The following is a 24,957-nucleotide window of genomic DNA, read 5'->3' as shown; positions in this document are numbered from 1 at the left end:
ACTGGAGCCACAGTGAGTTCTGTGGATGCTAACCTCAGTGACTTATCTCCTCCTATGATCCTGCGTCGACGACGCTGGTTATTGAGTCTCAGACCGCAGGTCTGCATGGCCATGACCCCGTCTCCCACAGGATCCAGGGTGTAGTCACAGATGACGCCTGCATCCTCACTGTGGCGACAGTCGTGGCCATCCTGATCCACAGCTGGACACTGGCCTAAAGACGTCTCAGTGCCCGAGCACTGAACATTGTCCAAATGGATGGGACCTCGACCCTCGCCAAAGTACGCCATGGATCGACCTTTAGCCACACCGCTGGAAGGGCAGCACACAATCAGCATCATTATCATTTGGTCCTTTTTGCTCTGAATACATAGATTACATGTTTCTGCATATATGTTTTTTTTTATTTCCAGTACATGCATGCTATTTTGTCTGCTGTGCACTTTTACTACTGTACAAACTTTCTTCATACAACAAAAACTTCTTGTGTTATAAATCATCCGTTTCTTCAGAACACATTCTGGGGTTGAAATTGTATGAAATTAGGACATTAGGACATTTCATATTTTCAGAACTAAATTTGATTTTCTCCACCCTGATAAAACACCCAGCTGGCCTTTGAAACAACTGACAATTGAAAATGTCTGCTGAAATAACAGCTTTTACTGTGGGTGTATCTGTTGATCTGGGTGGCGGGCTGTTTAAAGCAAAAGGACAAAATATGAGTTAATTGAATTTTAATAGAACCAGCTTATGTATCATCTTGAGTATCTTAAAGGTACAATAATTAAGATGCGGACAGAACTGCAGCTTAAAACATTCAAAAATCAGTTCCCAGCATGACCAGAATGTGTAGAAGTATCCGTCTTGACGATATTCACCTGCGTGCTCATTCTGGATGATCTGGTCTGGTCTGTACTACTCCTGTACTACTGGGAGGTGTGTCTATTTGTTCCACCCCATTTATATCAACAAGGCTTGGCTAAATAACAGAGAAACCTCTTTGTGCAATGCCATACAGTTCAACAGCACCACAAACTCCACCCTCCATGTCCAGATGAATCTCCACCTCTGTGCCAGTTTCTACACCAACTATACAGGATTTATGGCTGAGCTGTCGGTTTAGACAGCACTAGTCTTAGATAGGTGGACCTAATAAAAACTGACAGCTGAGTGCATATGACCCTGAATCATAACAAAGGTTAGACATTACAATGTTCTCTGACTGGACTCCTTTGAATCTGAATTGAATTCCCCTGCTCCACACACTGGTTCATGCACACACGTCATCAGAAGATGTTCTGTCGTAGAGGTCGAGTCACAGAGAAAAAGGTCTTGGCATTTTCTGACCAAGCTACTCTGGAAACTCCACACGCTTTTGTCCAGCTTTTTAGGCAAAACAATCAGAGGAAATGTAACCATACTAACGTGAATCCCAGCTGTCTGCAAACTACAGCGGCACTGACGTCATTCCAGCCATCATCACATACGCTTCCCCACTGGCCTTTAATGAAGACCTCCACTCTGCCCTCCTTCCTGCTCTCTCCAGCAACCAGACGCACCAAAGGGCCTGCAAACAAACATTCAGGGAAAAACGTGTGATTAATGAGGTGCTGATAAGTGGTGTCTTGAGGTTTTCAAATCCTTCCACGTTTTGGCATATCCTGAGCTACGGTGACCCATAAACAATTCATCTGCAGGTACAGTAACTACCTACACAAGCCACCAGTGTGTGTACCAACCAGCAGGAGGCGACAGGCCTGGTATCTCACTGGCATCCCCTCTCCTCTCACAGCGGACACCTACATCCTCACTGTGGGAGCAGTCATGTTGGCCCCACTCAGAGTGGGCGCAGGCCAGTAAACCGGGCTCTGTTCCCTGACACTGCACCTCGTCCAGCAGGATCAGCCCACTACCTTCTTCATACACTCCGTCAGGAGCCACCTCTGCTTGGCCGCTGCAGACACAGCACGATTACAGAACATTTTTCCCTCTATTAACAGTCGTTTTAAAGGCATACAGAACAACAGAACATCACCAAAACTGTGAGAAACACTTCTGTGCAAATCCCCCTATTAGCTGAATGGTTATTTCAGTTACAGAAATAGTGTCATTGCACATTCAGTTGATTCAATTTGTAATGCTTTTCTGCAATTTGAAGGATGCAAATTACATTATCTGTGGATTTAAAGCCTCATGCACACTATTAGTTATTATGAAACCACCTTGTACAATGTGAGGAAGTTTACCCTGCGCCATTATTTATATTCAGAAGTCAGTAATAAACAATGTCAAGTGTTTATTTGATCAGAGATATGCAACCATGTGCCACTTTGTATCAACATGTTCTCATTCTAACCAACCTCTACAGACGGATTCAGTAAATCAGCTCATAAAAAGATATGGAATCATCAAACCAGTGAGATTTGTTGATTGTGATGTTGAGAGATTGTGATGTCTGTCTGTCCAACTTCCTGTTTCTGTGCCTCCACAGCAGTGATGGAATGTTGAGGCTCAAAGCAAACCAACGTGTCCTTGAGTACTTAATGATCAAGCAAGAATGATCACTCGCAAACATAATGGCACATGGCCGTTCATCCCTAATTTAGATGTATGTAAAATCCCAGGGTGGTGCACAGGCTCCAGAGGCACAGAGGTGTTCCATAGTGACTCTGATGTAGTGATGCACTGACCTGAAGCCCAGCTGTCTGCATACTACCTGGGCGTTGAGCTCAGTCCAGTTGTCATCACACACCGTGCCCCACTCCCCCTGGTGGTAAATCTCCACGCGACCCTCCCTGTGACTGCCTGCTCCCACCAGACGAACTGCACCATCTGCAGCCACACAGGGAAACACTAAGACTGTGCTGGACCACAGACTCAGTGGAGTGCAAGACAAATCCAATTTTGGTGTTGGTGTTAGTGGTGTCTTTTAGCTCAGTTAAGATCACAATAATGTGCCTGGGAGTATTCTCAGTCATCTAAGTCATACCATATCTAGACGCACTCAGTCAAAGACGCCTGAACTTGCTGTAGATTCATGAAAAGACTGCTTGGTAGGGACAGGCAATTAACGTCTGTCAGGTTGTTAACATGCAGCAAGGCATGCACAGGCCTACACATCAGTGCCACAGAACACCCGCTGAACACAGGAGAGCCGGTCTTTGGGTCAAGACGCAGCAGTGGATCTACGAAATGCAAAATACAGCTGAAGCTTACACTGGAGGCACTGGAGGTTATTAAGTTATTATAATTCATACCAGGGGGAGCACAAACATCTGTACAAGATTTTATGGCAATCAATCCCAACCAAGGCTGTGAACTAGTTGCGATATTTCAGTCTCAGATATAAATGGTCATAGGTGTGCAGAGCAGTGACTCGTACGTGCCAGGCATGTTGCCGTAACAACCCACATGTGACCTCAGTGACTCCCAATGGGTGGACAAACCTAAGGAGCGCCTGGGAACCCCCCCCCCAGTCAGTCTGAACTGAAGAGGCTTTTCAGGTGGGAGGTGAAATGTCTCCAAGAATCTATAGCAAGTCTGATTGCCTTTGACTCAGTACTTCAAGATATTGCAGTGATATGTGTTATTAAATGATTCCTGTGTATATAAGCTATTAATATATTGTATATATTTTGTACATCATACTGGTTTTATCCTCTTAACATTCCAGCCAACCCTAACCCTGCCCTAGCCCACTGACAGGGCAGTGGATTTTTAGGCCAAGGTAGTTGTTAAGTGTCGTCTAATGTGAATATATGAGTGTGTGTGTGTGTGTGTGTGTCCCTCTTTGGCTCTGACCTGTGTATGGGTTGCAGGACACGCCTGCGTCTTCCATGTGGTCGCAGTTGTGTTGCTCCCACATGTTATGAGGGCACTCCTCCAGAGAGAGTTCGTTGCCTGTGCACTGAACCCTGTCCAGCAAGATGGGGCCGAAACCCTGGCCAAAGTGGGCCCACGTCCACGCCTTGGCCACACCCCTGTTGATCAGGACAAACAAAGAGCACCATTTAAGTGTGGCACGAGGTCAATTACAGCCAAGAAAAGTCTGTGTTATATGTATGTTATTAATATGAGGGGGAATGTAATTAGCATGCCTTTGTACAATACAAAAAAGTAAAATCTAATTGTGTACTGTGTGTTAGGATGCCAAATATGGGTGTCTGAATGGAACGATGAATAGTTTTAAGACAGCAGGAGAATACGTATAGATGTTCCTGCTCGAGATGGCCCATAAAAAATGAAGTAATGATCCTTTAATTCTCAGCCACACTGGAAAAGTAAAGGATCTAAATTCCTCTTCCACTGCATTAGACATCGTAAGTACATGAAGCTGTGTCTGTAGTCAACATGCATGTAAACTGAGAGGGTTTTGAATGACATTCTTTGTGTAGCAGCAGCACTTGCCCTTGTTTCTTACCCCAGACCCAGCTGTCTGCACACCACCTCGGCATCAGTGTCATCCCACTGGTCGTCACAAATAGTTCCCCACCTGCCATCATGGTACACCTCGACACGGCCCTCAAAGTCCTCCAGGCCCCCCACCAGCCTCAAAGGGATACCAATGCCTGAGAGACAAAAGGTTTCTGAGCTAATGGGACACATATTACATACGGCCCTATAAAACATAGTGTTGCTTTTGGAACTATTTCAGACCCCAGATCTCTGCGGTGCTCTTAGTCCTGTGTGCCCCTGAGCCATGTATTTCAGTCAGCTGTACGTCAGAGCAAAGACACTGTCATAAGAATCGTCGTCAGGACGTCCACTCAGCTCTGTTACAGATACTGTATGTCACAGTAAGCTGAGGCCTCGTTTGGTGCCTCTAGTCTGTTCACCTATGAATGCATGTGTGTGGACTTGGCTTCTGAATAAGGTGTGGTGTCACCCTGGTCTCACCTTCAGGTTCAGCACAAACCACGCCTGCTTCGTTACCATGGTTGCAGTCACTGGTGACAAACTTCCTGCTGCGGCACTCCAGTATGGAATTCTCATTACCGCGGCAACCCAGGCGTTCGTAGTGGAAGATGGAACCTGGGCCGAAGTAGGAATGCTGCAGGGCTGTCCCAATCTCACTGCACGGACAGCAGACACACAGAAAGGTCCTTTTAAACACACGTACCTTAAAAGCATTACATGACATGCCTTCATTAGCAGCACTGATGGAATGGCCCTGTTGTGCTCAGTACTCTGGGGCACCGATAAATGTTGGGGTTTGCACCATTTCTGGGGCAATTTGGCTGTCAGAAATAATTAATAACTATCAAAGACAATTAATAATTATATTGATTAGTATGGCACCTCGATAAACGAGGAAAAAGAGCCAATTTAACTGATTCAGTCTCATAAAATACTAAATTATCAATGTGGTGTAATGATTAATAATTAACTTAATAACTACTACCACAGTTACCACATTGACAGCTAGGTGAAGGATTTCTCTTGTACACTATTAAAGAAGACAGCATGTGGATTAAAACGTTTATTAAAACATAACAAAATCATACATACAAACAATCTAAGTGTGACTAGCCATTAAACAATAGGGAGTGTGTGTGTGTGTGTGTGTGAACAGGCAAAGGAATGTAGCATGGAGGGCTACAAAAGTTGGGAGAACCAAATGGTGACTCCCACCTTTTGGCAGCCAGACCCCCTGGTGTGTGGGTCAGGGGCAGACAAAGGAAAGCTAAGTGCTGCAGCTGTTAGCTTAGCTTCGTCTCTCGGTCGAGGCCTATTTGTAGAACTGTATGTGTGAGTGTGTAGGATGAAGGTTAGACAGGATGGTTAGTTGCATGCAGGTCCTGATGTGTGCTGTCATTACAAACATGTGTGTCTCTGTCAGACACCCTCACCCCAGTCCGAGCTGTCTGCATATGACGGTGGCGTCATTGTTGGTCAAGTGTGTGTCACATACTGCCCCCCACTGGCCATTCAGATACACCTCCAGACGCCCACCGTTGCCTGATGATCCCCCCACCAATCTGACTGCACCTGCAAATGACACAGGAAGAACTCCAACAGGTAAACCTTCTGGAAAACACTGAGAAACAACAGTTTGGTTGCTTTTAATAATGAGTGCATTGGTCATTGGTGCACTGACTGGAATGCAAGCAGATGTGGGAAAGAGAAAGAGAAAACTGTGGGCTGTGGCTCTTCTGCTGAGCTTACCGCACTGAAGGAAGAAAAATGATGAAGAAATGTCATAAACATGCTAAAGCACACAGACATGTTCATGATTGGCCGTCACACGCTCTGCCAGCGCCCTACATGGCAGCTTGCTGCTGTTGGTGTATGAGTGTGTGTAAGTGAGGGAATGAGCAGCAAAACGTTACGTTGTAAAGCACTTTGGATAGAAGCACTATATAAATATACTCATTTACTGGTCCCTGCCCAACACCCCCAACTAGTAGCTCCATATGCCTTCTTGCACCAGTGGAGGATGTAGATCAGTCCTTGGCAGGCTGCCCTGCAACAGGCTCACCCCCTGTGATGGCAGGTGTTAAATAAATCAACGCATCACAGATTAACATCCATCCATTATACATCCATCCATTTGTCCATCCATCTGTCCATCCGTCCGTCCATCCATCCGTCCTTCCATCAATCCATCCATCCGTCCTTCCATCAATCCATCCATCCTTCCATCAATCCGTCCTTCCATCCATCCATCCATCCTTCCATCAATCCATACATCCATTCATCCATCCTTCCATCTATCCATCCTTCCATCAATCCATCCATCGGTCCATTCGTCCATCCATCCACTCATCCATCCACCCGTCCATCCTCAGATTCCTGGTACCCCCCCCCTTGGCTCACCCTGATGGCAGTCACAGTAGGCCCATCCAATAGCACCGGAGCTCTGTCTGAAGAAGCACCAGGGGTCGGCCTCTCGGTCTGGGTTTCGGCAGAAGCTGTGATCCCCCAGGCCTCGGCCCGGGTACTGCCGCATGTAGTCTGGGAAGTCTGTCCACTTCAGGCAGGGAGAGCCTGAGTCAGTGTGGGAAACTGAGCCATTATAGAAACCCAACTCTGTGAAGCCTTCGGAGCAGGAGAGCCGAGCTGCAGACACAGACCATCACTCAGTCAGTCGTACGCTTTAGCCTACTAAATCACATGACATGAAGAACAGCCAAACTATGAGATATAAGGTATAAGAGAGGCATACGAAAAACATAGACAAGACCAGATCCAGTAAGAAGCCGGTTTCTTTGGTGTCAGTTTAGTCAAATAAATAACAGACTCTTTACAAGCCAATTTTGTCTCAATGAAGAATTAAACAGAGCACCAATTCAGTTTCAGACTCTTCCAAACCTCAAACCTCATTGGCATGCTGGTGGGTCACTGATTACAACGTCATGCTGTGCAGCCACCATGCTTCAAATTCAAAGAACGCGAGTTAAATTCTAGCCAAGACTCCAAAGTGTCCAACATTATTTCACGCTGACATTTGAAGCAAAAATGCCTACAATAATGCAGCTGGCATGTCGAATATTTCCTTCTGATGGAACGGTGAGGCTATACACACAACGGGTCTTGATTTGAATGTATCACTCAGTTTAAACATTATCTATCATGATGAGCTGGAACAGAGAGTCACACAGAGTTGAATACGATGATTATAACAACCTAAAAGGGGAAAACTTAAGGGTTAAACCACTCTGCTCTGTTTAAAGATATCATTTCTGTGAAAATTGGGAAAAACAGAATTGCATATAACATGTATAAATTCTTCATATCTCTTATTCTTCAAGCATAATGGACGTCATTAACAGACATAATGGACACACTACTGCCACAGACAAACCTAAGATTAGCAACTTGCAGTGACATGCAACAATAAATTCAATCCTGTCTAGTAACTACATACATTTACTCAACTACCTGAGTAAGCACTCGATTACAGTTCTGATGACATTAATATTTCCATTTTGTGCCAGTTGTTAGCAGACAATCTACATATTCAGACTTTCCATATGTTGGGTGTCATGCTTCTGTGCATGTAACCGTTGTTCCCCTTCTCTGTCATCTGCTCTCTGCTACCTCTAAAATGGAACCACGGCCTGAGGGAGGACATTTTTCATCCTCTCTGTATTGAAGTGGTGATTTGCTAGACCCTTTATATTAGCAACATTCATTATACATTTGTGTCATTGTTGGAGGTCCCATGATGATTAAGAGCTTACATCATCCTCTGGGATTAATTAATTGACTGTTTCTCTATGGATTTCACACTTCACCAGTGGAATCAGAAGCAGTCTCAGAAATCTTCCTAAGTTTCTGGGATCCTGTGGTGATTGGTAAAATGTTCTATGAACTACACACTCATCTGCTCGGCAGATGGTGGTTTGATAGGGAGAGAGGCAGGGAGGACACCTGAAGCACTGCTAACGGTCTATAAACTGATCTATAAAACTGCTTCGTGGTGAGACGCTCTGTGACTGGTATACACACACACACAGGCACACGCAAACACACAGGATGCTATTTGCTCAGAATCCTACAGTCAATTACCCAAAAGCATGCGTAGATCCTTGCCAACACAGCTTGCAGGCATAAAATCCTCAACAATCAACTCATCCTCTCTCCAACTGAAGTGTCTGACAGGTATGAAGACAGTGTAGCATTAATGGCCCCACTGCCATTAGGCATGGAGCAGGAAAATCAGGTTGATCTACAAGGACTCCACTGCTTCAGTGATCACCGTCAGGAGGATACAGGATAGACACACAGACTGCTGCTAGAACACTAAAGCACAGTGGTTTACTGTGACTAGACAAGCAATGACTGGAGGGGAGAGAGCAGTGCTTATGATAAAAGCTGAGAATATGTACATCGTGCAAATCCTCTCAACCTATGACCATTGTATTCACAGGATTGTCTCACAATGATGCAGCCTCACCTTGGTCTTTTTGAACATTCAAAAAAGACTCTCGACCTACAGGGCAGCAAAGAGGAAACCTTAGGTGAGCGTACGGTTGAAACAAAGCACACACTCACACTCTCCTCGCCAGGTCACATGTTGCTATCAGCGAGGAAATAGCCCCTCACTTGCACACAAACTCAGCCTCTCAGACACATCCTGGTCATGGCTCTAGCCTGCCACTACAGGGCATAGTTGTACTGCAAATCACAATGTTCGGCATGCTGGCCGCAGACGAGGCCTCTTGGCAGGCATGTGTGGCATTGCAATGGATCATAGCTACAGGATCCAAATCAGGAAGCAGCCTCTGTTATTCAGAGGTGTTGTGGTATCAAGAACCCAGTACTGGGAAAACAGCTGTTTCTGGAGACAAGTTAAAGGGACACTCCGTAATGTATATGACTCTTTAAAAGCCACTATTTCTCAATACCAAAAAAAAAGATGATGGTCTCTGCCCTGAAACAGACAGCACTGGTCACAGCTCAGATTATACACTTCCTCCAATACCTGGACCGTTTCTTCATTTTGGCAAAACTGGCTCATCAGGTTGATATCCACGTCGAGGCTGATAGCTCATATGTCGTCTCTGGGATTTATCGTGAACTGGGACGAGACCTGTCTCACCTCCAGTCACAAAGTGCTGGAGTTGGAGTTGGTCGGTCCTCTTGTGTGCCACCACAGACGCATTCAGACGGGTCTGATGAGACATCTGCACAAACGCTCATATCACCGTGTCCTGGTCAGATGAGGACAGGACGTGGCGTTTCAGTCTGCTGGAGCTATACGCTGCGTTTCGGTCTGGATGCCTTTATGTAATCATATATCTTTTATGCCTGATGTGAGAAAGGAAATACTTTTCTTTTCTAAAACTCTGTAGTGGAGATTTGGACATTTATTCAGGAATTACTGGAAAAGAGTCTTTTCTTTTCCCCAATAAAAGTCTGTCAGCTATCTCTGCTTTCCATGTAGGACTTGATGGAAAACCCCCGGGCTCTAGTGGTACATCCTCTCAAAGTCATACTGTGTAAGAGACCATTGCTCAAAAATTCTGGTTCCTCTGTGGGACCTTGTCCTCTGACTGATGTGACGGCTTTGTCACAGTATTAGATTTTCACCACACAATTATCAAGACCAAAAGAATTCATGATAACAATATTATCACCATATTGTTTTCAGAAAAGTGGCAGTGGAAATGTAAATGATCCCGTCGTGGGACTAATAAAGGAATATCTTATCATAACATCTTATCTTGCATTGTTGATCGGTATACACTGGGGGGGGGGGGACTAAAGTGTAGGGGTAGGGCAAACTGCCAGCAGTAAAAGTGTGTGTGTGTCTGTGTGTGTCTTTCTACAAAGTTTGCCCATGTTATGTGAAACCAGCAGAGGTGATGAGCCTGTTTGTTAAAGGTGATGTACCATCCACAGTAGCATCACCATGACACTTCCTGGGGGGAGACAATCCCTCGTCCCTCATAGACGGTAACAGCGTCCACACATAAACAAGCGCTTCGGATGAATGACGTCATCCCACAGAGATGCTGTAGAGCTGGTTGCTCCAGGATCTCTGCTTTGATCTCTGCTTTGTTCTCCCACCAGGTCCTCAAATGGATCCTGACAGAAGCCCTTCACGGCCCCACGCTGCATGATAACACTACATGCTCGTGTGTGACAGGGGTCACCTGTGTTTTGTGACCCTGTACAAGCTGAGCTCATTTTAGGGCCGCAGAGCCAAACCAATTTTACTTTCCTCAATTTTAAACAAACAGCCGTAGCCTGCGAGCACAGATGCTTTCAGCCAACAGTGCATGAGCCTGATCTCACCGAAGTACATGAGATATACCCTCGTGTTCTTAACACTGTGTTCAATGTCAGTGGATTTAATCTATTGATTTGTGTACATGGACACACATTTTTCTTTTTTTTCCATGTCCCTCAGCCCGATTTTCAGACTAATGTATCTCAGTTGGATTATCTTTCTGTCTGCATCACGTCTTCCTGTCAGTAGAACTTCTGTAGGACCTGGAGCACAGAAGCTGTCTGCTTATTTCTCCTTTTACATTTGTTTTGAAACTATAACCGCTCAACATTTAACCACCAGATTTTATCCTCGTTTTCTTCTCTTCATTTTTTCAGTCTGTTGTGGTCTGGAGGGCCTGCTGCTGGTCAAAAACGTGTGTTTGATAAGTCAACAGAGACAGGTTAGTGCTATGACCATCCATTTTTATTCATTTCTCCTCCCATCCTGGAAAATCATGTTTTGTGTCAGTTTTTAATAGTGGAAGTGACTCGATCGTTTCTGTGGATTTCTCAACATAAAAACATGACGGTGTCCTTGACAGCTCAACAATACGGCGAACTACCGTTAAAAAACATTCTTCATTACCAGTGAGCATTACATTACAAATTTTACGCACATCATTTTATCACATTACGTGCCACCGCCATGGAAGGGGTGTGACGAGGTCGTGGTCATACCACGTATTTCTGTGAGATCAGGTTGTAGCACATGCAGGGCAGGGCAGTGGTCATCCTCATCCGCTTTAGCTAATAACTAAAGGTTTTCTTAAAGGGTGGTTTAAAGTCTACAGCGAGCGTCATTTGTCTTCCTCCAAAAAGGGGCGGGAACAAACACACACATACACACAAACACATTTGACCTTCATGGCAAATTTCAGCTTGATAGGGTGAAAACTGTGGCAAGCCAATGGTGGGGACGTTTTTGTGGACCAACCAACAATTACAAATACTTTTAAGTAAATATATTTATTTATTTCTACTTCATTTATGTTAAATAAGAAATATTTTTACATGTGGATTTTTTTTTTACAATGTATACTATTGTTGTGCACATTTAGAAATATGTACTTGGAGAGCAACTTAAATATAAATCCTGAAATACATTTGTGTGTGCATGCATTAATAGTGAAGCTGATCTGACTCCATAGGATGATTCTTACCTGCATTCTGCACAATATGCAAGCCACCTTCATAGGCCTGTGGAAGAAACACAGCAAAATGTAGAAGAGTTAATAAACAACAAAAAGGTGGCACGTATTACACCACAAGGCTTTTACTCTGTTTTCATGCTACATACCCAGCTTTCATCCAAGGTACTGAAAACCCTGGAGTCCATAGGACAAAGATTTCCTTGTTGTTAAATGTGTTATGGAACTGACTACTCCAGCTTTTCATTAAAGCAGCATGTGGTAGGATTAAGAAGACAGAGGACTTGGCCTCAGATTTTGAAAGAGTACAACTTCAGCTCTCTCCCCCTCCCTCTCCACGGCACTTCAGTAATGCCCCCAAAGCCCCCACAGATAATACTGTCCCACACACGCAGGCTGGGTACAACAGCGTCCACAACCGTAACCCTGAAGGTGGTGAGCTCCAGGTAACAGAGCTCCGGCTAATGGGAGGAACCAGCTGCTGCTTCCCCTGACACCCCCCCCCCCCCCCCCCCCCCCCCCCCCCCACATGGCAAAATTACAAAAGCCCATCCACTATATCCATCAGAAAATGGCTAGTATCACTGCTGTTTGTGATTACCAGTTTGATCAACATATTTGTCAGTTGTGTCTTAACAGAGAGCAAGAGAGACCACACACACATCATGCACAAGCAGACAGACAGACAGACAGATAGACGGAGGCACGGTGAGGTGGGGGGGCTTAATGTTTTACATTAATGAGGTTATTGATAAAGATCAGCTCTGTGTGTTATCAGCCAGGCTTCTGCTCACCAGGAATCGACACATCACAGCTCGCCGTGGCTCCTCCTCATCCTGTGTGTGACTGGAGTCAGAGCCAGATACACTCACACGACTAGTGTGTGTCTGTGTCAGCGACTGACACTGCGTTACAGACTCCCCCTGCTCTGATTGGATCCTGCTAAATGACAGCAGGAGCACTGGATAGAGCCTGTGATGTTGTCACAGATCGCCTGTCTCATGTTCTACTGTCAGGACCCAGTGACAGCTTCAGCTTCATATGACACAGAAAAGTTTCCTACTGAACCTGAATGATGGTGTCACCCAGAGTGCTTAGTCCCCTGCTCCCACTCTTGTGTCTAACTTTCACCGAGCGTGTCTGGGTTAGGTTTAGGATCTAAAAGTCCCCGTGAGACACTTGTAGCAGCCTTACCTCAGAGAGCTGTTTCACGTTCACACCTATCTTCATATAAATAAAAATGAAGGTAGACTTTGACCTGCTGATAATATGAAGCAAACAGACCAGCCACCCCTGGAAGAAAGAATGACTCGACAGACCGTACGGGGACTTTCCCTCTGTTCTCTCTGCACTCCGGCACATTGGCTCTGAACTGAGACAGTGACTATGAGCTTTTCTCTGTTGACTCTATTCTTGGACTGTTTAAACACAAACTGGATGATCAGTGCAGGAATTACAGCAGCGTCATTGTTTTCCTGCACTATCCTACACGCCATTGAACACCTTAAAGCTGAAATCCTTGGTGTCTACACACACGTAGAGCTGATGAGCTGATGTTCTCTGCGTCAGTGCTGTGTCTTTATGGACATGTTGACTCAAAGCAGAACAAGTCAGGTCTCCTGATCAGCAACAACTCAGTCAAAGATCTGTTTGCCAGTCAGATCTGTGGGACTCTGGAGTCTCCAGAGCAAACTGATGACATGAGCAGGTGTTGGTTATTAATGTGTGTGGAAATACTCTCACCATGTGGTGATGTACTTGTCCTGTCAGAGGAACACTGTCTGAGATGCTGTGTGATGGTGAGGCTCTGATGTCTGTGGTTTTGGAGGTGACTGTGTGAATGCACTTTTCTCTGGTGTCCACTTTTTAGTAATTCACCTGTGTGTCAGAACAGTGTGACAGTGTTCTGTACTGAGTGCAGCAGCAAGACACGTCTGCATGTCTTCATGAATAAGATGTTAAAATGCACATGCACATATGTTCGGATTGGCTTTGCTCTAACGCTCAGACTCCCCCCCAGTCAGAGTGCCTCACAGCCCGGTAGTCAGAAGGCCACCAAAGTTATTTTCAGGCCGCTTCCTAGAAACCGTAAATGAGAAGGTGTCCCGGAGCCAAAGGGCGGTCCTGCTTACCTCCGCACACACACACAGGGCCAGCAGGAGACAGCAGGGCACGACGCTCCTCCGGTCCATCCTGCTGGAGCTACCATCTCCTCCCCACCTTCAGCACTCCCCCGGACTGTCCCCTCACACAGCCACAAACACCGCCCTGCGCTCCGCTCCGCTCCGGACACACACACACACACACACACACCACACACACACACCTCCCACCGCACGCACAGCTCCGACTGACGCGCTGCTGGGGAGGGAGGGAGGGACACACCGAGAGCCACCCCCCCCCAGCACACCTCTCCACCCTCTCTCTCTCTCTGTCCCTCCCTCTCTCTCTCTCCCTCTCTCTCTCTGCCTCCCTCTCTCTGCCTCTCGCTCTCCCTCTCTCTCCCTCTCTGTCTCTCTCTCTCCCTCTCTCTCTCTCTCTCCCTCTCTGTCTCTCCCTCTCTCTGCCCCTCTCTCTCCCTCTCTGTCTCTCTCTCTCTCTCTCCCTCTCTGTCTCTCTCTCTCCCTCTCTCCCTCCCCCCCCCTCTCTCTCTCTCTATCCCTCTCTGTCTCTCTCTCTCAGACTTTATTAAGGTGTCACCAAAACACAAGCACAAAGAATAATGGAACAGCAGCAGGAGTCATTAGTCACTAGTAGTGGACAAAGGAAAAGGAAAAGGAAGAATTCATAAGAACTTTTATGTCTCCTAAAGCAGATCGTTTATGGACCGACCAACCAGTCTGATGATTATCTATATTAAAAAAAGGCTGGGAGGTGTCAGGTCATACTTAGGTGGTCTGGGCGGTGCTGGGTCGTCCTGAGGCGGTCTGGGAGGTTCTGGGTCGTCCTGAGGCAGTCTGGGAGGTGCTGGGTCGTCCTGAGGCGGTCTGGGAGGTGTCAGGTCTTCCTGAGGGATGGGAGGTGCTGGGTCGTCCTGGGGCGATCTGGGAGGTTCTGGGTCGTCCTGAGGTGGTCTGGGAGGTGTCAGGTCTTCCTGAGGGATGGGAGGTGCTGGGTTGTCCTGAGGCGGTCTGGGAGGTGTCAGGTCTTCCTGAGGGATGGGAGGTGTTGGGTTGTCCCAGACCTAAACTTGACTTTTGACACCACTTACTCATGACTTCACTTAACCTTTAGCCATGGAAACAGTTGGTATCCTCCTCAAGCCCAAACATTTAAAATGATGTTGTAAGTGTTTATTTATATGTGTGTATGTGGCCCAGTACTTAATAAGTAATCAGAACTCCTGTGGAGTATGGAGCTCTTTTTGGTGGTGATTTTTATATCCTGTGAGAGAGAAACCCTGATCTTAACTAGTGACGTGTGGTCATCAATTGACCCACTAATGTTTTGCCGGCTCTTGATATTGGAAGTTGGACTGAGGAACAGCGACAGTGTGACACCTTGGAAACAATAGAGTCTCTGGAAACAACAGCAGTGGAACTCAACATCCTGTCACTGTAACACTGACCAAAGAACTCAGGAGATCAGATGTGGATAAGCAGGGCACGGCCATGGTTTCTCTCCAAATATAACCCTAATGGGCTGAATTTCAATGGGCATGGATTGTTTTTACTGGCGACCTCTCAAACACAGATGATTAGAACGCTTGATCTTGATCGTATCATCAAACAGAGGCCTTGCTTTTCACTCAGGAGATGGATGTCAAAGATAGCAACATTTTCACAGATCGCACTGAAGAGCCTCTTAACAGAGGAGGATTTTCTGCCTAAATCCTAACAAGGCATCACAAGGGGCCCAACAAAAACAGAAAGGCCCCCCAGGCCCTGAGATGGTTTTCAAAGGCAGTCACTGAGTAGCTCCGTGTCCTGTTTACTGATCATTTGGAGGGTCTGAATCAAAGAAATCAAGTAAACTTTGAGACGCCCCTCCCACTGCGGTGGAGACTGTCCCGACGACCTCAGCAAGCAACTGCATAGGCTCGTTCGAGATGATCCAGGCCTGCGCAGGGTCAATCACCGCCGATCACCGCACAATGCATGCCGGTTAGAAGTCAGCTGGGATTGGATAACATAAAAACGAGCAATCATAAAGGCTGACAAAGGATAGAATACAATGGCAGATTAACAGACACATAAATTTAAACAAATCAATCTAAAAAGAGATAAGAGAGTATAAGAGAGTTTCATGATTTCCCCGCAGGCCTCTGTGAGAACTTTTGGTCTGTAAGTTCAAAAAAGTAGATGTATTGTCGTGAGTAGCCTGCAGTTGTTTGTCCCTGCCCCCCCCCCCTACCAGTGAGGCACAGCTCACCTTGAACGAGCCTTGAAGTTTCTGAGGGTCGTCAGCTGATGAAGCTCACCTGGACCATCACGCTATAAAAGCTGCTCTGCATGGTCATGCTGCCCCTCCCTTCCTACAGCTGCCACCCTCTCTGCATCACTGTCTTTTGGTTTAGGCTTGATAATTCAATCTTGTTTTAGACAAAATTTCCTGCATGACTCCCTACACTACTCACATTCCATGAGGACTAGTTGTATTGAACAAGTTTATAAACCCCAGAGTGTATCTTAGTGCAAAATGAGTCCTGAGCTGTGGCTTACAGACGTGACACTGTTACAAGGCACTGGTTGCTGCAGCTTCAGAGGTCAACATTTGGAGGAAATGCCTCCAAACATACCAATGGCTTTGTATTCTTAGAATTTGTGTCTGTGTTTGACCTTACCAGTGGGGGGTGGGGGAGGTTGTAACATGACACATGTGCAACAGCCCAGAGTAGACCTACAGCCTTCCCCTGGTCTCTGGTACTGGGTATGGTTCTTCCCTCCTACTGTTGGACTACAAAAGGACAGAGAAAATCAAGTGACAATGGCTCCTGGTGTTTAGTCCCTACAAGTAAGGCTCTTGGGATCCTACACTTCCCATAATGCAACCAAACAGTATGCTGTCATTAGACTTTCACTGCCTCCTTAATACCCCCATCCTTCAAACTCCACACCTCCAGTTTGCAGTGCATGTGTTCTGGTAGACGTTTGTAGACTTCAAGCCCGTTGACTGAGCTCCTTCAGAGCACAAGATGGTGTTTTCATGGGCTGAATAACACTCCTACTGACTTTGAAATTGGTCGAACTAGACACAGCAGGACCTGATATTATTACCCCTCTGTGTGTCAGCCCTGTGATTTTGATTTGCCAGCTAGATGCTGTGACCTGGCGCGAGTAGAAAGTTAGTTTAGTTTGGTTTGGTGCCCCCTGCAGCCCTTCGTCCGCTCTCCTCACTCCATTCATTCGTAACCTTTTGTACCTGCTTTCAAGTGTGTAAATACTATTCATTTGATCAGTGACAACAAACGGCGATCAGCTCCCCGAACCTCAGCAGGCGACCATCAGCTCCATCATGCCACTCCGTACATTCCAAATGGAGCACGCTTGGATTTCTCGCTCTTACTCAGTTTGGTACGACGGGGTGAATAAGAAGCCTGGAACAGTGAGGGGCATCGCTGCCGTCTGTGGAGGAGTTTCCTCTGCGACGTGGACATTTGGGAGGAAGTGATAAGCAGGGTGGGGAAATGGTTCTGTATAATGAGGCCAGATAAACAGGGACGAAGCAAAAACACCACATTCTGACAATGGTAGGTGCAAACACAGCACAAAATCCTTCCTGTCCTTTAGACAAAACATGAAACCAAATCAGCGTCATTAACAAAATGTCAGTGTTTCTGCTAGAAAGAAACTGACTGGAAGAGAACTGGATGAAGAGCTTTAAAGGAGGGGGGGGGGTCATTAAACAGGGATGAAGTAGGCTGTTAGAAGGGCAAAAGTACAGACAAACATCATGCTGTATTATAACGTGAATGTGGAGGCTTCTTGGATTGTCTGCCGGGCAGCTGTCCAGTTTCACATGTTGGAGCTTCCCATAAAGTGCAGCAGGGGACTTGCTAAAAAAAAAAAAAAAACACCCACCGCTGACGACAATATGATCAGACCGTGATGCACTGTGCAGACTGTTGCAAGCAAGTATTCAGAAATGTAAAAGCTGAGTACCAGCCTTGACAAGACAACGGTTGGTAGGAATGTGTGATGTAGGAGCATGTCTACACATGGAGGAACGCTGGTGCTTCAGTGTGTCAGACACCAATTAAGAGCGTGGTCACGGTCAGCACTGATCCAGGGCTTGTTAAATGTCAAACATTAACCCATGTGTGTCCACGCACGCGACCACATATTCAAATAGAATGCGCTGATTTTAAAAGCTCAATGCACAGAAAGGGCTGTCACAATACCACAATCAGTCACACCGCGCTTTTCACAGTCAGTGGACAAAACAATGTATTTCCTGTATTTTATTGTGCAACATAACACAAAACAAGGTATACATACATCGAACAATCTGCCACTGTCATTTTAAACTTACCAAAGACAAAACACAGTGGTATTCCAAAGATCTGACACTTCTGTTTCCAACATCTTTCACAGGCAGTCTCACCATTATCGGCTACTTTATTTCCAGCAGCTATCGGCTCATATTTCCTTTGTACACTGCACTGTGGAAGAGCAGTGTACATCAGCGGCACTCAGCAATCTACAGTTCTCAGTAGTCACTCTGTATTCAGAGTGTATCAGATGTTGTCACTTCATAGTGTTCAGACTGAAAACCTGCTCTGAATGAGTGTAGAATGGAAGTGGGACACAAGATGGATGATTTGACAGATAAATTCATTCATGTCCAGATCAACACACTGAGCTTACTGGTAATCTATGGAACCCTATCACAGGCTGCCGTTTAAATGTCCAGTGAGAACAGGAAGGAGCCCAGCCAGGAGCCATGATACCCTCCACAATAATTCCATCACATGCCCTAATAACATCTGTGCACTGAATGAGACCACTCTGCTTAATTGAATTGCAACAAAATTGCATCATCGTCATCAAAGCCAGCAGAGGACAGAGGAGGAAGTCTATTTTAAAGCATAAAACTCAGCGTGTTGGGAATACAGAGGCCGTCTCATTACAGAGTATTAGACAGCAGTGTGAAATAATTGAATAACCTTTGGTAACCTGATGTTACATATTAAATGAATGAGCCCTTCAGCATTCTGCTCCTTGCTTTATTCACTCCCTAAACGTGTTTGTGTCCCGTTGTTGAATCGCTTGACACGATGAAGTCCATGATGAATCCCAGGTCCAACACTGAGTGCACTGGCCTCTTTTTAACATGCACGCCTCAAGTGTCACTAAAGCACGAGTCTCCTAGATCTCAGTGCGCAGGTTGGGATATCTCTTCAGCAGGGTGGTAGCTTGTTTTGGGTGCAGACGTCCTTCCTGGGTGCCAGTCTGTTTGGATGCACTCTTCATATCAGCCTGCAGGACAGAAAGATCATTTATTACCAGGGCTTTTTAATGACTAATGTGTTCTTCAAGTACAACTAGGACACTTCTGCACATGGCAGCCCAGAGTGGAACCACCAGCTGAAGCCTGGAGGGGATTTTGTACGTGTGTGTGTGTGTGTGTGTGTGTGTGTGTGGCTCTGAAACTGGCGCCCAGAGAAAGGTCTGGTCTGGTTTTGAACCAGAGTCAACTAAAACTTCAAGTTTTTCACAAGCCATGACCTGGGGGTTCGACTAATACCTGGAACAATCATTACCAGTGAACAGACAGTCTCACCAGAACTATACAGTAAGTGTCCTATATCACTTTTTAATGGTCACCCCGCAGCCAATCAGAATGGAGTATTCACAGAGACCCTGGTATAAGTCATGAATAAATCTGTGTCTGTTGCCTTCACCACCATCTTGACTCAGTGTATACAGCCTGTTACTACATCTGCACAAAGGACCAAAGGTTGGAATAAAACCAGATTAATTAAATATGGTTTAGGGTTAGTTTATGGACAGGGTTAGGTTTAGGTTAGATAACGCTAAAGTTTAGGCTAGGGTTAGGTTTACGTTAGGTGTAGCAGAGAGAGAGAGAAACTCTACTGAGTGCACTTTTCTAGTTTTGCACTTGGATTATACAAGTCAGCCTGATTTAACTGAAGCCTAAAAAGTTAGCCATCCTGACCTCAGACTAGCTCAAAGCTAAGAGGCTTGTTTCCATGACGGTGGAAGTATTCAGGTCTTTTACTGCTGTAAAAGTACTAATACCACAATGTACAAATACTCTGTCCCAAGTTCAAGTCCTTAATTCAGCTGAAGCACTTGAATATAATGAGGAAACTTACAACCAGCTGCAACCTACTAACAGAAAGTTCAATTTATTTGGAAGTACACCAAAGTAACCATTCTGTCACGTGAACACAAAAATCTAATGAAACCAATATCAGTATTTAGAAATGAATGAACATCAGAGCATCATGAAGAAAATTACCAGTACTGTAGTCGTGGTCAGCTGCAGCTTGTATCTGTGTATAAGGAGCTGCTCTGATTGGCTGGCTGGCATGTGGACGAGAGTGAACTTCGTCACAGGGTTCGATTACTTTCACTGTGCTTGTGAGTGTGGGCGCTATCCGCTGCTGTATGAACACTTGCTTTGGCTGCTGTGACCCGTTAGCCAGAGGCTGCTTCATGCCACAGCAGCTGGTCTGTGTGTCTGTACTCCACTCTGCTTCTTCCTTCTACCCCAAGGTTCACGTTCAGGTGACGCCGTCTCAGATGAGTGAACACGCTCCAAACCGGAAGTTTACCCAACAGGAGTGTTCACATAACCACAAGGCTGGGCTGTGCTAAACTACCCACAATCTCTCTGTGGCGCGTGCTTAATCTCTGACATTGCTTCATTGGGTGTGCATGGGCTAAACGACACCCAGCCCTTTGTCAAAGTTACATTTATTTGGGAGGACACTAAATACGGTTCCTCGCAATGGTTATGAGGTTAAAACAGCGCCGTGTTCCTGACTGAAATGAGCATTTTGTTAGGGATACGTGAACCTTTCCACCCCTGGTAACAATCAGTACCACCGAACGACAAAAAGGCTTAAGGAATGAGAAGAGTTCTTAGAGAGCGCTGTGACCTGTTGGAGACATACTGCTGTGAGGACATCATCAGTCCAAACTATCCTGAAACCGACTGACTAGTTAGCAGGCGTACGGAGCCCTGCAACATTAATGCTTATGCTGAGTCACATGACATGGCATAAACAGTGTACACTAGATCACATGACATCCAAAGATCATATCAGTACTGAAGTGACAGTCTGAGGGTTCAGTGTTTCCTGCAGGTCGACAGTTAAGTTACATCCGACGACAGAAATGGCCATCTGCCAATTATCTCAATACAAGGACACAAAACAACTTCAGAATTTCAGTACCAAAGTCATTTCAGTAGATTCTTAAACTTCACAGTTCCTTGAGGACCATTTTACCCACGTTTTTTCAGTATTAGTGAGCAGACACGAATGTCTGTTTTTGGCTAATCCACCAAGTTATTTCATCCATCATATTGATGGATAAAACCACATAAAATCCAATATTGCCATACACAGTCGTGGAAAATCTGGGACAGTCGATAAATGTGTCATCTCAGAGTGTGGGGATCAATACCTGCATGAATGCTTGTAATGTTGACACTAACTGACAGGATTATCAACCTGTTATGTTGTTAGTGACCATTTCTCTCTTTTCCTGCAGCTCTGTCATTTAGTGCAGAGCATTTGGCCGTAGGAGCCCCGTCGCTGGAGTGCTTTCTGACCAGGATGTGAAGCCTCGACTGGGCTTTATTGGTGCAGTGCACTCCGACTGATGAACAGCCGGTGCACTAGAGCAGCTGCTGGCAGCTCCACTACATTTCTCATTTTGACTTGACTTCAAAGTCTCGTGGAATACCTCTGAAGAAGCAAGAAGCAACTCTGTGAAATGGACATACTCAGAGCATTAGTCCTTCATTTTGCCTTTGCCATACAGTCATGTACATTAGGGCAGATCAGGGCTGTGATCGTTTCAATTCCAAATTAAAAAAAACATATATTGGAAAATATTTTGGAAATAAGCTTTTATCCCCCTCGAATCCACAGCTCTCCCAGTATTTTTTTCAATCTCTCCCGCCTACTTGCACAAGTCCAAAGAAGAAAACAAAGATACTTTTCGGTTGCCGTGACCTCTGCCAGAGTTGGTGATGACAGAAACAAGAGGAGTGGAAAAGCCTCCTGCTTCTCTGAACTCACTGGTGTGGCTACATTTTGCCTTTGCCCTGAGCTATGTGAACAACAAAGGTGTCGCTGACAGAAAAACTACAGCGTGCAGGCTACACTACACGCAAGTACCACATGCAACCTCGGGTTACACCACAAATATGACAGCTCGTATTGGCAGGCGGCGTGTGGATCTGGTTGCGTTTTGCAGGTGAGGAAACTCAAGCTGTTGTTGCACCCTTTACTTCCTTTTCTTTTTGTCAGGTGGCAGAAGAAACAAGTTCACGGTGTAAAAACCAACGACCTGTTCATCTATACGAATCGATTCTCGAACGATGACATTAGCGTTGGTGAAAAAAAAGGTTTATATCGAATGAAATTGTGACCTCAGTCTTCAGTCCCCAAGAGAGACGAGTATAGAGAGCTAATCATTTCAGCAATACCCCAAAGCCCTAGTGTGTATTCTGTACAGTGGTACATACCTGAGCCTTCTCAACACAAGAGTAGAAGGCCTTCGTCTCAATAGAGCACAGGCCATCTGCAAAGTTGTTCTGCTTCCAGCACGCCATCAGGACGGACATCTCTGTGATACAGGTGGCCTCTGTGGGGAAAAAGCCTCATGTTAACCCTTTAACACCAACTGGATTTCTAACTTCCATAACGGACGGTGTCTTAACAGGCTGTGGGAGGTGGGGAGGTGGGGAGGTGGGCAGCCTTAAACCCAAACAAAACTCCCACAGCCATCGGCCTCCGTGCCGTCAGGAGGTCACTGGGTCTCTGCTCTACATTTCCTTTCAGAGCCCACATCGCTCCACTGCGAGGAAATGAAAACGTGTTGTTGTACAGCAGAGCCGGGTCCTGTTTACAGCTGGCCCACTCACACCGGCTTTCTATTGGCCGTCTACATGACATCATGATCGGCCCATTTCCTCGTTTAATGTGCCATCCAAACATAATAAGCGGTGAACATTTCCTTTAGCTGGAGCATGTGTGCCGGCCTTTGCAGATGTTTGGATTCAGAACAGAATTACTCAAGAAGTATCAGTCTACACATTTTCTTTAGTTCTATAAAGGATTAGTTCAACCAAAATGCAACCGAATCTGATTCACTGTGTGCCTGAACATCTGACTGAGGAGAAAGAGTCTTTTTATTTTTATTTTCTTGTGTTCGTGGGGCCACAAAACTCTTAACATGACAGTTAAGGTTGGGCTTTGTTGTTATTTGGCACCTGACAGAAATATAAAAAGGATATTGACCTTTCCTGATTTTAAGGCAGTGCATGTTGTGAATAAATCCTCATACTTCAAAAACAGTGGTCTCTGTGTCTTTGCACTACTGTGACGTCCTGATGTGTTTGTTCTGATCAAGGGCCCCATGAATAAGACCAGGGCACCACTATGGCCTTCAGCCTCCTGCAGACTAGTGCATCCTGAGATCTGGCACACTGACATCAGACTCACTGAAGACGTGTAGTGATCAGTTTAACACTTGTTCCTCTGTCCGTGCCTGGGACGATACCTGTCATAAAACAGTAAGTATCACTACGTGACAAATCATCGGGAAGATACAGGGGACAAGGATCACTGATGATCAGCAGATTGAACTCTGTGTGTGTGTGAGAGAGAGAGAAACAGTAACTTGAACTTAACTTGTCAGTTCTCAGATTGGATTCTTTGTTTCAGCAGCATGTTGGTGAATCAATAACTGATCAATAGTGTGATCTTATACAGGCATTTGTTATTGGGGCTGGACACCATGACACCATTCAACATGTTAGACCACGCTGCTTCCTGGAAGTCTTGAATTTACACGAGTGACCAATACACCGTGTCACCCCTCCAGTAGTAATAGTAGTAGTACTACAGTGATGTCAAACAGGAGGCGTGTTGTCCAGCCGTGAGCTCTACTGACAGGACACTGACCCGACCTGTCTGGTCCCCTCTCTCTGGGGGACCCGGCCTGTCTGGTCCCCTCTCTCTGGGGGACCCGGCCTATCTGGTCCCCTCTCTCTGGGGGACCCGACCAGTCTGGTCCCCTCTCTCTGGCGAACCCGGCCTGCCTGGTCCCCTCTCTCTGGTGGGTGAACCCGGCCTGTCTGGTCCCCTCTCTCTGGGGGACCCGACCGGTCTGGTCCCCTCTCTCTGGTGGGTGAACCCGGTCTGTCTGGTCCCCTCTCTCTGGGGGACCCGGCCTGTCTGGTCCCCTCTCTCTGGGGGACCCGGCCTGTCTGGTCCCCTCTCTCTGGGGGACCCGGCCTATCTGGTCCCCTCTCTCTGGGGGACCCGACCAGTCTGGTCCCCTCTCTCTGGCGAACCCGGCCTGCCTGGTCCCCTCTCTCTGGTGGGTGAACCCGGCCTGTCTGGTCCCCTCTCTCTGGGGGACCCGACCGGTCTGGTCCCCTCTCTCTGGTGGGTGAACCCGGTCTGTCTGGTCCCCTCTCTCTGGGGGACCCGGCCTGTCTGGTCCCCTCTCTCTGGGGGACCCGGCCTGCCTGGTCCCCTCTCTCTGGTGGACCCGGCCTGCCTGGTCCCCTCTCTCTGTCCGGACATCTCTATCCGTCCTTCCGCCTCACCTCAGTCTACCTGACAGGCTACAGGCTCAACTGTTCTCACTGTTTTCCATACCTCCTTTCTTCAGCTTGCGGTTCGCTACAGCGTCTTTCAGAGCCAGAGCCCTGTTGGGTTTCAGGACTGGTTTTCCGCCCTGTCTGCTGAGCAGCTTGCTGACCTTCTCCTGGAACTGGACGCCTCCCTGCGCCGCCATATCCCTTCACTAACAACGTGGAGCTCCTCAGTGACCCGGCTCAGCTCTCAGGAACCGCCTGTCAACGAACAGAGAGACGAATCGCCGTCTTCCTGTCGTTCAGTGCCTTTCTCCTTCCCTCCGCTGACCGCGCTGACAGG

General features: G+C 46.4%; 2 protein-coding genes across 3 annotated transcripts in view; both read right to left on the bottom strand.

Moving 5' to 3' along the window:
• LOC139210683 (neurotrypsin) overlaps positions 1-14,132 on the bottom strand; it is a 19,189-nt gene extending 5,057 nt beyond the window's left edge. Inside the window, exons 1-11 of the mRNA XM_070840791.1 lie at positions 14,003-14,132; positions 11,883-11,919; positions 6,820-7,062; positions 5,853-5,991; positions 4,900-5,075; positions 4,424-4,571; positions 3,805-3,983; positions 2,694-2,835; positions 1,743-1,957; positions 1,429-1,570; positions 34-312 (exon numbers count right to left, since the gene is read on the bottom strand). Coding sequence (XP_070696892.1) covers positions 34-312; positions 1,429-1,570; positions 1,743-1,957; positions 2,694-2,835; positions 3,805-3,983; positions 4,424-4,571; positions 4,900-5,075; positions 5,853-5,991; positions 6,820-7,062; positions 11,883-11,919; positions 14,003-14,062 — 1,760 coding nt within the window. The 5' untranslated portion in view covers positions 14,063-14,132. The remainder of the gene's footprint in view (positions 1-33; positions 313-1,428; positions 1,571-1,742; positions 1,958-2,693; positions 2,836-3,804; positions 3,984-4,423; positions 4,572-4,899; positions 5,076-5,852; positions 5,992-6,819; positions 7,063-11,882; positions 11,920-14,002) is intronic.
• Positions 1,049-24,957, bottom strand: chchd1 (coiled-coil-helix-coiled-coil-helix domain containing 1). Of its 2 annotated transcripts, XR_011585268.1 has the most exons (4): positions 24,679-24,957; positions 22,536-22,654; positions 18,666-19,288; positions 1,049-1,063 (listed from the first exon to the last, which is right to left on the bottom strand). XR_011585268.1 is itself a non-coding variant. In XM_070840792.1 (3 exons), the coding sequence occupies exons 1-3, from the start codon at positions 24,815-24,817 to the stop codon at positions 19,178-19,180; spliced, it is 369 nt and encodes a 122-aa protein (XP_070696893.1). In that variant the 5' UTR covers positions 24,818-24,957; the 3' UTR covers positions 18,256-19,177. The 2 variants fall into 2 exon arrangements, 1 of the variants encoding a protein (XP_070696893.1); XM_070840792.1 differs by lacking the exon at positions 1,049-1,063 and having other exon boundaries at positions 18,256-19,288.

The sequence above is a fragment of the Pempheris klunzingeri genome, chromosome 12 (genome assembly GCF_042242105.1).
Source record: "Pempheris klunzingeri isolate RE-2024b chromosome 12, fPemKlu1.hap1, whole genome shotgun sequence".
Taxonomy (NCBI): Eukaryota; Metazoa; Chordata; class Actinopteri; order Acropomatiformes; family Pempheridae; genus Pempheris; species Pempheris klunzingeri.
Note: the sequence above shows the minus strand (reverse complement) of the source record. Positions and strands in the feature narration are given on the sequence as shown.